We start from the raw sequence: 14,231 nt of genomic DNA, 5'->3' as shown, positions 1-14,231 counted from the left end.
TTGTGAGCAAATCACCAAATTATCATTTAAAATGAACAGAACATAAATAGAATGTTTGATTGTAGGATCGTGACCTGAGCATGGGAAAATAGGCTTATTGTATGTGAATCTTAAGAGAAAACAAACTAGTCATTAGTTAGACCAGTCATTAGTCCTACAACCTATCTCAAACCCTCACCCTAACCCTAACCTCTCACGGGGCAGCACACCTAAACCTAACCTTAACCCTCTCCCAACCCTTAACGCACCCGCAATCCGGTCGTTTTAACGCACCCCACACCAACCTTAATCCGGTTGTTTTAGCGCACCCCTCACCAACCTTATGTCTAACCAATAACTAGTCTAAACTAAATATGCACCCCGTGCATTCTGAATTTCAAGTATTTTATAGCTGTAGTTTTCCTTTCTTCAGAAGATGGGGAAATAATTCTTCAGTTTATTGCTGTAGCAATGTGTTCTCTAATGGTTAGAAAACAAATTTCTCAACGAACATTAATCTTTGATTGTGTTGTGGGGAATGTAGTTTGTAGAACACATTCATCAGTTCTTTAATGTCACTGTGTTGTCAGCACTGTGGCTTGCAGTGTTTATATTATCACGCTATATGTATAGCCTGTAGGTGTGTGGTTTTAATAGCCGTTGGGAAACAGCTATCAATCTGTAGAGTAGAGGACCACGTCTCCACTGACTCCCTCGTCTCCTGCCAGTACACGACAGCACATTAGAGGAGGCCGTCCAGAGGACCATCTTCACCATTTTGTTGTTAGTCATCTTTAAGCATCCAATGTGTCCTGTGTTTCTTATTGTGGCGCTTACATGCCCATCTTAGAGCTTGTCCTGTGGTCTGTCCATGTGGATGTTTAGAAATATTGGCAACGACAGAGAAGGACCAAAGGGTTTGACCCAGCAAGGTCCCTGGGGAATAATTAGCCTTTACGCTTTACCAGTTGCCAAGGCAGAATCTGAATGGCAAACAAAGCTGTTTGAGGAGGGGGTTTCAAAGCACGATTGTTGCACGATATTTTTTAAACGATTCACAGCACATCACATTCTATCAAAGAAGAGGAGTGTTCAATTATAAACAAGTCAAATGAGCTGAAAAGAAACTTGTAAATTCTGAATATTGTTTTAAATTTTGTTTCGCTTCATAGGTTTGATGCATTCAAAAGACAACATTAAGTGTCCATGACATTTCTAATTATTCATTAACATTACACTGTTAAGTGGTACGTACTGTAAGTGTTTAGATGGAGCAATTTAAGATATCCAGGTAACAACTGAGTTTCTGCCACCCTTAATGTTATGGGCAGCGGTGGCTCAGGGGTAGAGTGGCCGGATGGGAAGAGTGGTCGAATGGAAGGTTCCCAGTTCGAGGCCGGGCTCCCCCAGAGTTAGTGACGAAGTGTCCTTGAGCAAGACACTGAACCCCTAATTGCTCCCGATGTGCAGATTGGTGCCTTGTATGGTTGACTCGGTCATTGGTGTATGAATGTGTGTGTGATTGGGTGAGTGTAATTATATTGGTGCATTTTTTTTACAGTGTAGTTTGTCTTATACTTTATCTTGATGTTACAGTGTGAGGCAGTCAAAGTGCACCCATTTGTTGATGGAACAGAAATATGTTCCCGTGTTTTAATTGCTTTAATAGTAGCATCACCTTATTGAGGTAACTCAATTGGACATATTTAGTCCAGTCTGATTTGAGTAAGCAGATCTGTGTCACAGACACCAACCATGCATCTCCTGGAACAAGTTTTTAGAACAAGTTATTGAAGTAGACTCATATTGGAATATAAAGAACAATATGGATAAAACTGTACCGCTAAAATTCATAGAAGACTTCATTTGCTGAAGAGATTAATTTGCTGCCATTGCAGTTACACATTGAGAAACGTTATGTATTCATTCATGGCACTTTGAATTAAATGATATAATAATTGGCATTATATTATGTTGTTTGGTGTTTTTTTGCGTGTACTGAGGGAAGAAGGTATAAGTTGAAGGATCCTAATATAAAGGGAGGTCATTATATTGAGAGACCTCAGTTTGATGTGATATTTAGCTTCATGCTTCCATGATGACAAAGTGACATCAAAGCTTTGCATAGAGAGATAACGACACAAATACAGGAAGAGAGATAAGAAATGATTAAGAGATATGTAGAAAGGATTACAGTTTAACATGAAGGATGGAGATTTTACAAACTGGCTACTGACATTTTGAACGTCACAATGAAAATCCTTTTAATGACCAGATTATAGCAAAGACTGATAATGCTTATGCTTCAAGGAGTTTCAATGAAAGAGAGACTGAGGCAGACTCATAGAGGTGAGGAGGGAAGGTAACTGTGTGTGGGTGTGTGTCAGATAGGGAGAGACGGGGGAAAAGGGAATGAGAGAGGAAGAGTGAGATCCCCCCCCCCTTCTCTCTCAGAGTGCTCCATCAACATGGGTTTCCATGACAACTCCAGCCTTCCCCATGACCCCATGTGAGGAGAGACACGGGATTAGTCCTGAAAGAGAGCTCAAATGGCAACACAGTTCAAGACACTGCCACGTAGGATATCTACACTGATGATAGGTGTCTGCTTTTTCTATAATGTAATAATGTAACCCACTTGAACCCCAGCATCCCTGTTCTCGGGCTAACATTTAGTGGAAATAGCAGATCTACGAGCTATTTAGTGTGTAGAGTGCAAACAGGAGGGGGCCTACAATAGAGCTCTTGGGAATCGAGTCAACTAATGTCTATGAGAGTGTAGATGGAATAGAAGGAATATGCTAGTGCAGTGTTTCTCATGTGGGTACGTGTGCCACTAGGGTTAAGCGAACAAAGGTACGACAGGGGGTACTTGAGAGAAAGTGGAAAATTGAAGAAATGGTGTGAACCTGCTAAAACGTTTGAGAACCACTGTGCTAGTAAACGTTATTAAACCTTTTGTTGTTACTGGACTTCCCTTAGACATACTGTACAGTATGTACAGTACTGTAGGGGTCATGACATTCTCACCTCAGAGAACCATAAGGTGTACAAATTGACAATGACAATGTCCCTAAAAGTGGTTTGATTGTGCAGTTTAACTGTAAACCTATTCCCATATATTTTTATGTTGCAGTGTTTTAGTAGCTTTATTGCAGTGCATTTATGTTTGAATGGTCTTCCATTTTTGTCACTACAAAGCGGCAGTGGAGGCGTGTGTTCTGCATGGATTGAAACGACGTGCAGCAGGCTTCCTACGTAGCAACAAGATAGCCGCTCTCTTCATGAAGGTTGGGAAGAACTTCGCTCCAGCTGAGGACCTGTGCAGGAAGGCCCAGGAACTAGAGCAGATCATTGAGACCAAGTGAGAGAATCCATGCACGTTAGCCCTATACATACTTCATTGTATGACAAATGTTTTCGTGTTTTCTTAAAAGATTTATTTTATAATAAATAAAAAACAGTGCTTATGACATGCCCAAAATATGGATGCCAGTGTGGTTATGCCTGATTTATCCTTAATTGAACAGCAGTGCTGCTTGATGAACATAACTGATTTTCAACTGAAAAGCTTGTTGCAACATGACATGTTATGCAGTTATTCATGTTGAGTGCCACTGTCGTGCAACAACATATTAATTAGCCCATATAACACAACCACACACACACACCACACAGTTCAAAGGCTACTAGAGCAGCAGCATTTGCAACAAAAGGCTGTCCTCTTATCTAAATGGAAAATTTGAGCTATTTATAATCATAGATATTCAAAAGGTGTATGAATCATTAATGTCAGGTTCACAGTGCTACAGGGGTCGGTAGAAAGGTGGTGCAGGTAGGAGCTTGCTTTAGATATTGTGTATGCCATATACACAGTAAAACTGAAATGATTTGTGTGTATTTGCCTTAACCACTTAAGACCTACAGTATATAATTCATTGTGTGACAAATAGCGAAACTACAAGCCAATCTACAAGCATCGCTTTGCAATGCATTGTGTGCTTGTAGATTGGTTATTTGAAAATGTCATAATTATTTTATGGAATATTTGGACACTTTTGGACTATGTGGTTTTGGCGTCTGTTGTCCGTTATGCCCAGTGCTATATTGCTTCATAGCCTTGCGGTCTATTGCTCATAGCCCATGGAAGAGTGATGCGTTGCTGCCTTGAAGTCTCACTTGTGCTGCACAAAATCCGTCCGTCCGTCCGTCCGTCCCCCAGGGGGCCGTTTTTCTTCTTTTCTTTTCACGCCGCACAGAGCCAAGAGCACTCATCTTTTCATTGAGTCACAACTCGCTTAGATCTCGCTCAAAGTGCTGTGTGATCTACGAACTTCGAGCATGGTATTATAGATCGTGCGTGTAGGCCGTCTCTACGAAACGGTAACAAGCTAAAAGGAAGGTTCGGGAAATCGGATTAAACCCCATTTACTGCTATGGGGGGATGAAACTGAACGAGCAAATGGAATCGCGCACAATGCCTGACACAAGTCCAAATAACTTCTTTGACTAGACAATTATATAAACACAGTGGACACAAGGACGTGACAGGCACTCACTTCTGCTGATTATAGGAACATTACAAAGAGATGTGTAGGAGAATAAGGAGAGATTAAGCAGCCTGACTCTGCGTACATCTCCATTGCAGGCGCGCTCTATACCAAACTAATTTGGCATTGAAGCTTACAGGTGCTTTTAAACTCCACTATGCGTCTTCCCAAATGTGTGTGACCAAAATCGCAATTTAGGGGGAAAGCGTGCCATGACCACACCTCTAGGCGCAAATACCGGTGTCGGCATAATGGATAGTGGGTGACGCTGGACCAAAATACCATTTAGGGACCGAGCAAGCTCCTATACTTAATTTTCGGGGCAGCGGCTGACTTGCGGGCAGCGTCGCAGGTAACGGGTCTTTCTTGCCCAAAACTGGGACGGCAGGTTGAAAGTGGTTATGGTGCGCTTCTTGTGTCTTATTTCACTCTAACTTATTATTTGGCTCGCAGACGGACCCAAAGCTTGCAGAGCCAGGACGGTTTGCGAAGGTTGCCTAGGCTGCCCAGCTTTACCCCCCAGGTAGGGCTGTTACGATCATAACAGTTTATTTGACGATTCTTTGTCATACAGATAATTGCGATTTAATTGTGTTTTGGACATTAAACATTGGAACATATAAATACAAATTACACTTCTGTTTGGATTTTAGGCTTCATTAACAAAAAACGTGTAAGGCAGATAATGACAAATAACATATTTAATAATTGTACATACTTAAACATTTAAGATTTAATAATGGAAATGGCATATACAAGCTCAAGCTTGTGAGCTTGTAGATCTGCTATTTCCATGGTTTTAACATGTATGAACATTTTTCGATTATGACGATTATCATCACAAATAATTGCGATCAGGCGATTATTTAATAATTGTGACAGGCCTACCCGCAGGTTGCTAAGAACTTGTGGATTCGCACAGCTCTGTTTGAGAAGGTGTTGGACAAGATTGTACTTTACCTGGTGGAGAACAGCAGGTGTGTTAAGGAGGTCAAATTACATGCTTACTTCTGGTAGAAGAGAAATTATATATAAATGTCTGATGCATTTGCCATCACAATGTGTTACAGTAAATTCTATGAAAAAGAGGCTGTTCTAATGGACCCTGTGGATGGACCTATCCTGGCCTCTTTGTTAGGTAATAATTATTCATTCTTTCATTATTTTGTATTTTTTCAAACCTTTCAACTGTCTATTTTCAAGGCGTTCTATGCAGCGCTGTAATTTCGAAAAACATGGTATCTGATGATATCCAGGTCTTGAAAAGAATGTTACAAAAGTCTATAGTCACCTAGTTGAAAGCCACCCTTTTACAAAAAATGTGCAGCAGTCTGAAAAAACTGAACAATTAGCCCTTCACTAAATCCCACCCCAAAAAGCGATTGTCCAATGCCAATCCAAATAGTTTAGCAACGGTTGCTATGCAGGTCAAGCTTTCTTCGCTGCTAATGTGCCTATTGGACAAGGATGGGTTGGGGAGGGACTTAGTGAAGGGCTAATTATGAACTACTGTAGAAATGTGTGTAGAATCCCTGATTCTCAGTAAAAATGTAAAGTATATTCATGGTTGCAGTTGGTCCTTGTGCATTGGAGTACACTAAGATGAAGACAGCAGACCACTTCTGGACAGATCCCTCCGCAGACGAACTGGTTCAGAGACACCGGATCCATGGTGGCCACAATAGGCAGGACTCTCCCACCAAGAGGCCTGCTTTGTGTGTAAGTACAAAACGGGACCATGCACTATAGCAGGGGTGGGCAACTTTGACCATGGAGAGAGCCACTATATTTCCACACTCACGCCAGAGGGCCGCATTGCATATTACTGTCGTAGCAAAAATAGCCAATTATAAATAGCCAAGTTTTGAGCTTGTAGATCATATATGTCAAACTCAAGGCCCGGGGGCCAAATCAGGCCCGTGAATGAATTATCTTTGGCCCGCGGGATGATATTTAATTAGTATTAGAACTGGCCCTCTGGTATATTGCACGGACCACCATAATACTACAAGTCCCACAATGCACTGCGAGTGCATTGTCACACGTGTATCGAGGGCCCGCAAGCGCAAGCATGCGTCTTCTCTTCACTATTGATCAGCAGTGAAAGTATATCACTTGAGGTCAACTTTCAGCTACCCCCCTCCCCGTGTGTTGAAACACAGTCCGGCCCTCGACTTGTACCAATTTCTTTATTTTGGCCCACTGTGTATTTGAGTTTGACATCCCTGTTGTAGATCATCTATTTTTGCTATATTTGAATTGAAATACTTTTTTTAAATTAGAATCCTGAAAATTCACCTTTTTATTGATTTTCAAATGGATTTAGTTTTAGTTATGATAACTTTATGAACTAAATACAAATTGTACACAAAAAGACAATACAATAATACTAATCGTTAAGTACTAGTCATTTAATACTAGTCATTAAGTATAATTAAAGCAGGTCATGTTTGCATGTTTGGAATTGCAACAGCTGAACTCAATACAGATATCAGTATTCTGATATATCCCCATAGGGCAGGGGTTCTCAACGTTTTTGGCTATGGACCCCCGGAAAAATGCTTTGGCCATGTCTCGCGAATGTAGCAGGGACCCCAATCCAAACCTTGATACTATAAGTGCCAAGCAGGGAGGCATTGAGTCCCATTTTTATAGTATTTGGTATGGCCCGGCTGGGGAAACAGGCCCTAACCTCCCAATCTCAAGGTGGACACTCTTAACCACAAGGCCACTGAGCTGGTATATCTGCCTCTCTGCTTTGCACTCAGCATCAAGGTCTGAGAGACTTCTGCCCTATGGGCCACATGGCTCAGCAAGGCTTACTTATATAAGATATGAATATGTAATACGGACACTGTATACTGTATACAGTATACTCTGTAGACTGTACTATGGAGAACAGTTGTGGTCTGTATACTTCAGTATACTTTTCAGTGATATTAATCGCATTTCCAAATAGCATTTCCATTCACAGTTAATACATTTTGAACCATATAGTATGTGGCAGTAGTAGGGGTTTGATCTAATCTAATCAGTGGGTGTTTCCTAGATCCAGAAGCGACACTCCAGCAGCAGCATGGATGAGCGGTCTTCCCCCTCGCCCTCAGCACGGGACTACGTGGAGTCACTGCATCAGAACAACAGGGCAACCCTGCTGTTTGGCAAAAACAATGTGCTCGTACAACCGGTAACCACCCACTTCCTCTCTTTTCTTAGGCTCAAAGCGGATGATGGGGAAAGAAAACAACGCTCCCTATGCAGTAGGGATGTGTAAATGTGTCCAAAATGAAAATCGATTTGTATAATTCAATATTAACGATTAATCGAAATATATATATATATATGTTTTTATATGAACCCTACAAATAAAACAAATCTTCCCCCCAAGGGGTACCTAAGTCAAAAAAGTTTGGGAACCCCTGATGTAGTTGATTAACAATAATTGTAACTCTTGAGAGTTAATAAGGGTTCATTTGGTTACTAACTCCATCTTTTAAATGAGGACCACTGGTGGTCCCTGGACCACTGTTGATCCAATTGATCACCATAGCAACACCAGCCTAGGCCTGATTAGGTAAATTCCCAACACCTGCTAAATCCTCCAAACCTGCATCTTGATTGGAATCAATTTCCACTCAGTCATGCAGCTACACAGACACATCCCAGGCACACTTTGGTAGGCCTATAAGCCTGTCCTGTTTGGATGACAATATTGCCTTTCCAACAGATTTTCATTAAAAAAAAAAAACAGGAAAAACAAAACAAAAAAAACGATTATCGATTATTAATTTTCATAATCGATTTCGGGTCCTATCAACGATAATCGATTAATCGGACCCATCCCTACTATGCAGCAGAGCTACATTTTAAACTAAGACTAAAGAATCCCACTAGCAGCCATTAGGATGGAACTAGTCGAGAAGAAAAAACATGGGTTCACCTAAACAATATATTCGATTATGAGATATCTTCTAAAGTATTTAGGCCAAGTGCTGGACATCAGGCATCAAGGCAAACATCAAAGAAAAAGACGGAACATCCGCACACTTGTTTCCAGAGCTCTGTAATAGACCAATTAAATTGGGCAAAAAATCTGCAACGTTTCGACAAATGTGGCCAAATTTGCCTGATGAAGCGATGAAACGACCAATTACGACCACTGCTTTCTTTTCTTTTCTTGAGGGGCACTATCCCCTAGCCTGGGTAAACCCACTCCCCCTGCTGGACAACATTTCATTCTGCCAGGAGGGGTGAGTCTGGCTAAATGGTAATACAAAGTCCTTAAGATTGTATCAGCTTTGGTACGAGCCAATCCGCGACCGAGCTCAGGGCTCTGTGATTGACAGCGCACGTTGGCCAATCAGGTACGATTTGAGCAGTTGATGACGTGTGAACTCCTCGACTCATTCACAACAACAAACATGGGAATGAGGAAGTAGGAACGGAACGCGTTTAGATGACGCCTCTTGTTTTGATATACGCTGATTGGCTGAAGGGGTTGTCCGTCAACGCTACTCTCCCGCCCCACGGCTAAACAGCCACACAGGCGATTATGCCAGACTCACCCCTCCTGGCAGAATGAAATGTTGTCCAGCAGGGGGAGTGGGTTTACCCAGGCTAACTATCCCCTCCTATATTCACCTATAGTGTAGATTTTTGTCTTACACAAACATTAAATTCCCATTGAGAATGAATGGACAATTTACGTCATATCGGCAAATTTTGTCCTACACAAAGATTAAATTCCCATTGACAATGAATGGATGATGTACGATGATAAGAGCGCCCCTCACTTCACACGGGTGTGATTTCTTTCTTCTAAATTTAGAGTAGCCAATTATTTTTCACCCCCTTTTTCGCCAAACAATATAGTCAATTGAGTTCCGCCCACACATACAGTATTTCTGTGTTGTCACTGCTGTTGTATCCTACTGGCTCACCTGCCAGTGAGGAGCCTCCCCCTGGTCCTCATGGGGACGTGGAGCCTTCGTCCTACTCCTCCCGCCCCAACACTCACCACTGACAGGCGCCGCCCCAGCCTGTAGGAGTATACGTGCAATGACAATTATCACCCTCGCCGCCTGACTTCCCTCCCTTCCCTCCCCTCCCCCACTGCTTCCTATAAATAAGTGATGTATGCAAAGTCTTCATGAAGTACTCCACATAATAATGTCACGCGCTGTGAGCTTGTACATCTGCATATGAAAAAGTATATTTGAAAATGTACTTTTAGTCATTTCGTTTTTCTGTTTCAGCTATTAGTGTGGATTTTCGTCCTACACAAACATTAAATTCCCATTGACAATGAATGGAGAATTTTACGTCATAGTGTCTGAGCAAATAGGCTATTAAAGGCTAGCAAATAGGCTAGTGTCTATTTTATGTCATGATGATGTACAATGATAAGAGCGCCCCTCATTCACTACGGGTGTGATTTTTTTGTTTTTACAAACAATAATATCTGAATCAAAATGGTGGTTATTATTTCAGAGGGATGACATGGAAGCCATCCCGGGCTATCTTTCTCTGCATCAGACTGCTGACATCATGACCCTGAAGTGGACACCTAATCAGCTGATGAATGGCTCTGTTGGAGACTTGGACTACGAACGCAGGTGTGCAGTGCAGCTGCAATGACTTGATAATGAGCACATCTGTCAGCCAAACCTAACCACTTAAGTGTTTAAAACTGTTCCTCATTTTGCTGGGGACCCCCTGGAACCCTCTCAAAGACCTCTGGGGGTTCCCAGACCCCACTTTGGGAACAAGTGTTCTAATACTCAGTTGTGAGAGGGAATATGATTTGTTATCTCTCTTTTTCAGTGTTTATTGGGACTACGCCATGACCATCCACCTGGAGGATATTGTTTACTTGCACTGTCATCAACAGGGTGCGTCCGGGCCCCAGACAATGGCTCTGGCCTCCATCAAATGCTGTAAAAACATTACCAGTATTAAGATTAAGATAAGGAGGCATCCCAGAGGGGAAATTGGTTGGAGATCAAATCAGAGTCATTTCTGCCTGTCATTACTATTGTCTTCTTTTTCACTCATTTTGTATTCACTCATTTTGTATTCAACTGTAATTCTCAAATAGGCTAATTCATGTGCTCTATTTATTATTTCCCTTGTGTTACTCTCAACTGTCAACTCACAAACAGCAATCATGAATGATTTACAGCAGATGGCTTAATTCTGCATGTTGCTCCTCTATAGTGGACAGTGGGGGAACAGTGGTGCTTGTGAGTCAGGATGGGATACAAAGGCCTCCACTACGCTTCCCCAAAGGAGGCCACTTACTCCAGTTCCTCTCCTGCCTTGAGAATGGCCTCCTCCCCCATGGACAGTTGGATCCTCCACTCTGGTCCCAGAGAGGAAAGGTCAGGACAGGAGGTCATGTATTGGGGTCATGCATGAATTTAGCTCTCATGTCATTGTCATACTTGTCCGTGGGTGGGTGAGAAACTTGCTGCTGACAAGGTATGACACATTTGCATGTGCAAAGCATTCTCACTCCCACCCTCGTCACATTTCAGACTATCCTGCATGTTGAAAATGTTGTTGTAAAGTGAGAATGTGTTGCCATGTGAATATGACCAATTACTTGTATTAAGATCCAAGGACGAGGAAACCCCGTGCAACTGAGCGCTCAATGTTAAAGCCCAGCTGCATTTCCGCATTTGGGCACCAAAATTTGGTGCTTCGCGCCAGATCAGTCTCTATCCCTTTAATACTCTATGCCCTTCTCCCATGTGTTTAGTTTCCAAGATGGCCGCAGCATCAGGAGGGGGTGGGGCGGTGGTGAGCGGGTGGGGTCGACATATGCCCTTACTGGGCTGCATTCACAAATTCAAGACACCTGTCTTGCGTTTGTCTTGTGTCTGTATTTAATGGCCGCTCCAATGTATTTCCAATGGAAGCCCATGTGAATGTGAAGAAAGCTCAAAATGGTGGAAAGGCTTGTCAGGCGGAAATGGGTGTGCCTATATGGGGGGTTGCGTCATTATCCAAGAATGCAGTGGTTGTGGGCATGTTGCTAAATGTGTTCTGTGGCTATGTTGGCTGTGCTGACTTGTCCACTATTGTACAATATGTGTTTGTTTGCATCTGTATTTTGTATTCAATTACAGGGCAAAGTGTTCCCTAAACTGCGAAACAGGGTTCCTCAGGGGTCCGGTTCTATAGAGTCTGTCTCAGATAAGGAGGAAGATGAAGCCACAGACTACGTCTTCCGTATCCTCTTCCCCAACAGCCAATCAGAGTTTGGTAAGGAACGTTACCCCACAGGGTATCATATTAATGTACAGTACTAGTTGGAATGCAGCTATTAATGTGCGGCAGCCACTGTTCAAGGGCTGCAGTATCTTTTATGAAAATGTCCCCGTCATTGTTTGTTACAGTGACTGTAACCCACTCTCCCCATCTGACTTCCTCCTTCTCCCTTCGATTGAGAGGACAGGCCCCCTCCAATACAGGGTCGCTGGTGGTCCCAAAGCGGTCATGCAGCTGTCCTGAAGAATCCCCTTTACTCCCAGGAAACAGTTGTAATAATGTCACGCCGCATCTTGTCCGTTCACCTGTCGGCTTATCTTGCTTTAATTATCCTCCCTGCTCTCATCTCTGCCTCTGGCCATGTTTATTGATGTTTGCCGTAATCAAAGGCCCCCTCACACACGGCCTACACCCACCATTTTAACTGCATTACAATGCAATAACCTTTTTACAGATGGTGGTAGACAACTGGGTGAAGGATCATGGCTGTTGAACTGGAAAATAAATTATCTTGATCTGTTGCTAAAGGCCAGTCAACTAAAGTAGTCTAGGTTTGTGTTATTTATATGCAGATATCGTGAATTGATGCTCAATGATTTTTTTCTCATTTGCTTGATCTTCTCTCTTGCAGTCGGCAACAGCAAACAAATGATTATATGAATTAATACCGGGGTCAGTGTGCATAACGCTGCAGCTGTGTTTAAATCATCAAAGGGCAAATGTGCTTAATAGTTTCAGCAGCGTACTGCATTGACCATAGTATACTCTGATACTGGTGATGGGTGTGTGTGTGTGTGTGTGTGTGTGTGTGTGTGTGTGTGTGTGTGTGTGTGTGTGTGTGTGTGTGTGTGTGTGTGTGTGTGTGTGTGTGTGTGTGTGTGTGTGTGTGTGTGTGTGTGTGTGTGTGTGTGTGTGTGTGTGTGTGTGTGTGTGTGTGTGTGTGTGTGTGTGTGTGTGCTACAGTGACTCCTCCAGATCTGATGGACCAGGCGGCCACAATGTGGCATCCTACTCTCAGGAAGTCCTCGTGTTCTTCCTGTTATCAGGGGAGCCTCTCTGATGGGGTACCACTACCACCCAATGGATGCAACCATGAGAGGTAAGAGAGCAGAATAGCCGTTGGCTACTAAATAGGTTCAATCAAGGCTTTTCACCTAATTCTCTTTATAAACGACACTGTCTGGGGGCATGTGTCAAAAGCACATATATGGTTTGAGAACCGCATAGCGGCCCAAACCTCTAGTTTAATCAAATCAACAATTATTGTCTCCACCAGGCCGAAGGCATGTGGGGAGAGTATGTTTTGCACTCCGTCCGTCCGTGTGTGTGTCCGTGTGTCCGTGAACAGCTAATCTCGGCCACCGTTAACCCGGTCGATGCCATATTTTGCACACACACTCCCTGGATGCCAACGATGAACCTCTGCCCCAAACTTTCCAGAACGGCCTGTTATAGCGCCACCAGGAGGCCGCTTTGTGCTTTGTGCAAAACAGTTTTTGCACAGTACACCTACAGATTTTGTCCAAACATCACGCAAATTGGTACACAGTCTCTCTAGAGCCATTCAACGAAACGGGTCTTTCAGATTTATCAGACTCCATCCTGATTGGTTAAGATTGGCTTCCAAAGTTCACAGGACTGCTCAGTTTCAAACAAAATGCTGCAAATCATGAACACATCGCGTGATTTCCGTGAAATTTTGCACCCACATTCCCACTAGGCCGAGGACGAAATGCCACATGAACAATTTCAACTCAGCCTCAAGGTGGCGCTATAACTGGCCAAAAAGTGTTTTTACCTCTAACTGCACGGATCTGTGGATAACCTGGTGGAGACCTGTGCCCGGAAGGGCACTTTTTCTAGTGTTAGAATATATTAAATGGATTAGTTCGAATAACTGTTGGGTATAAGAATCCAAAGACTAATACACTGTGGACAGTTATAACAATAATGCAATAGGGAAAAGCTTGTAGGGAAAATGTAAGCAAAGCAGTGTAACTGGTTGAATGCTGTGCATTAATCCAGGATGATTTGTGGTATTGTAGACATTAGAATACTAAATATCAACTCTCTTGGAACTATATTCAAAGTCACATTTCAGGACATGGTGAATAGCTCACTACGAAATGAAAAGATGCGTCGACGTCAAATCATTAAACTGTTAGTGTCTGACCTCTGACGTGGCAGAAGTGAGGATTGGTGTTCCTCATTTGCCATTTCTGTTCTGTATTATCTGGCAGGGCCCCTTTGAAGATGCTCTGTGACAACATGAAGTACCAGATCATCTCCCGGGCATTCTACGGGTGTATGTGAATGCAAAAACACCTACTGCTATTCTGTTATTGTGTATCCTGAAATGCCATTTGATGTTCTAAGTTTTATGTGTTTTAAACACATACTTATTACTCAATAAGTATCTTAATGAAGTTT

At 42.6% G+C, this 14,231-nt stretch overlaps 1 protein-coding gene across 1 annotated transcript in view; it reads left to right on the top strand.

The window, feature by feature from the left end:
- The window catches only part of sgsm1a (small G protein signaling modulator 1a), a gene marked incomplete at its 5' end in the record, with an annotated part of 39,789 nt that overhangs the window by 17,345 nt on the left and 8,213 nt on the right, over positions 1 to 14,231 (top strand). The window contains 13 exons of the mRNA XM_083784815.1: positions 3,181 to 3,343; positions 4,983 to 5,052; positions 5,424 to 5,506; positions 5,600 to 5,667; positions 6,103 to 6,248; positions 7,579 to 7,716; positions 10,020 to 10,144; positions 10,353 to 10,420; positions 10,746 to 10,909; positions 11,660 to 11,795; positions 11,930 to 12,073; positions 12,765 to 12,900; positions 14,042 to 14,106. Coding sequence (XP_083640941.1) covers positions 3,181 to 3,343; positions 4,983 to 5,052; positions 5,424 to 5,506; positions 5,600 to 5,667; positions 6,103 to 6,248; positions 7,579 to 7,716; positions 10,020 to 10,144; positions 10,353 to 10,420; positions 10,746 to 10,909; positions 11,660 to 11,795; positions 11,930 to 12,073; positions 12,765 to 12,900; positions 14,042 to 14,106 — 1,506 coding nt within the window. The remainder of the gene's footprint in view (positions 1 to 3,180; positions 3,344 to 4,982; positions 5,053 to 5,423; positions 5,507 to 5,599; positions 5,668 to 6,102; positions 6,249 to 7,578; positions 7,717 to 10,019; positions 10,145 to 10,352; positions 10,421 to 10,745; positions 10,910 to 11,659; positions 11,796 to 11,929; positions 12,074 to 12,764; positions 12,901 to 14,041; positions 14,107 to 14,231) is intronic.

Source organism: Protomyctophum parallelum, assembly GCF_964188405.1.
Source record: "Protomyctophum parallelum genome assembly, chromosome: 15".
NCBI classification, from domain to species: Eukaryota; Metazoa; Chordata; class Actinopteri; order Myctophiformes; family Myctophidae; genus Protomyctophum; species Protomyctophum parallelum.
The sequence above is the reverse complement of the archived record's forward strand: the minus strand, read 5'-3'. Positions and strand labels throughout refer to the sequence as shown.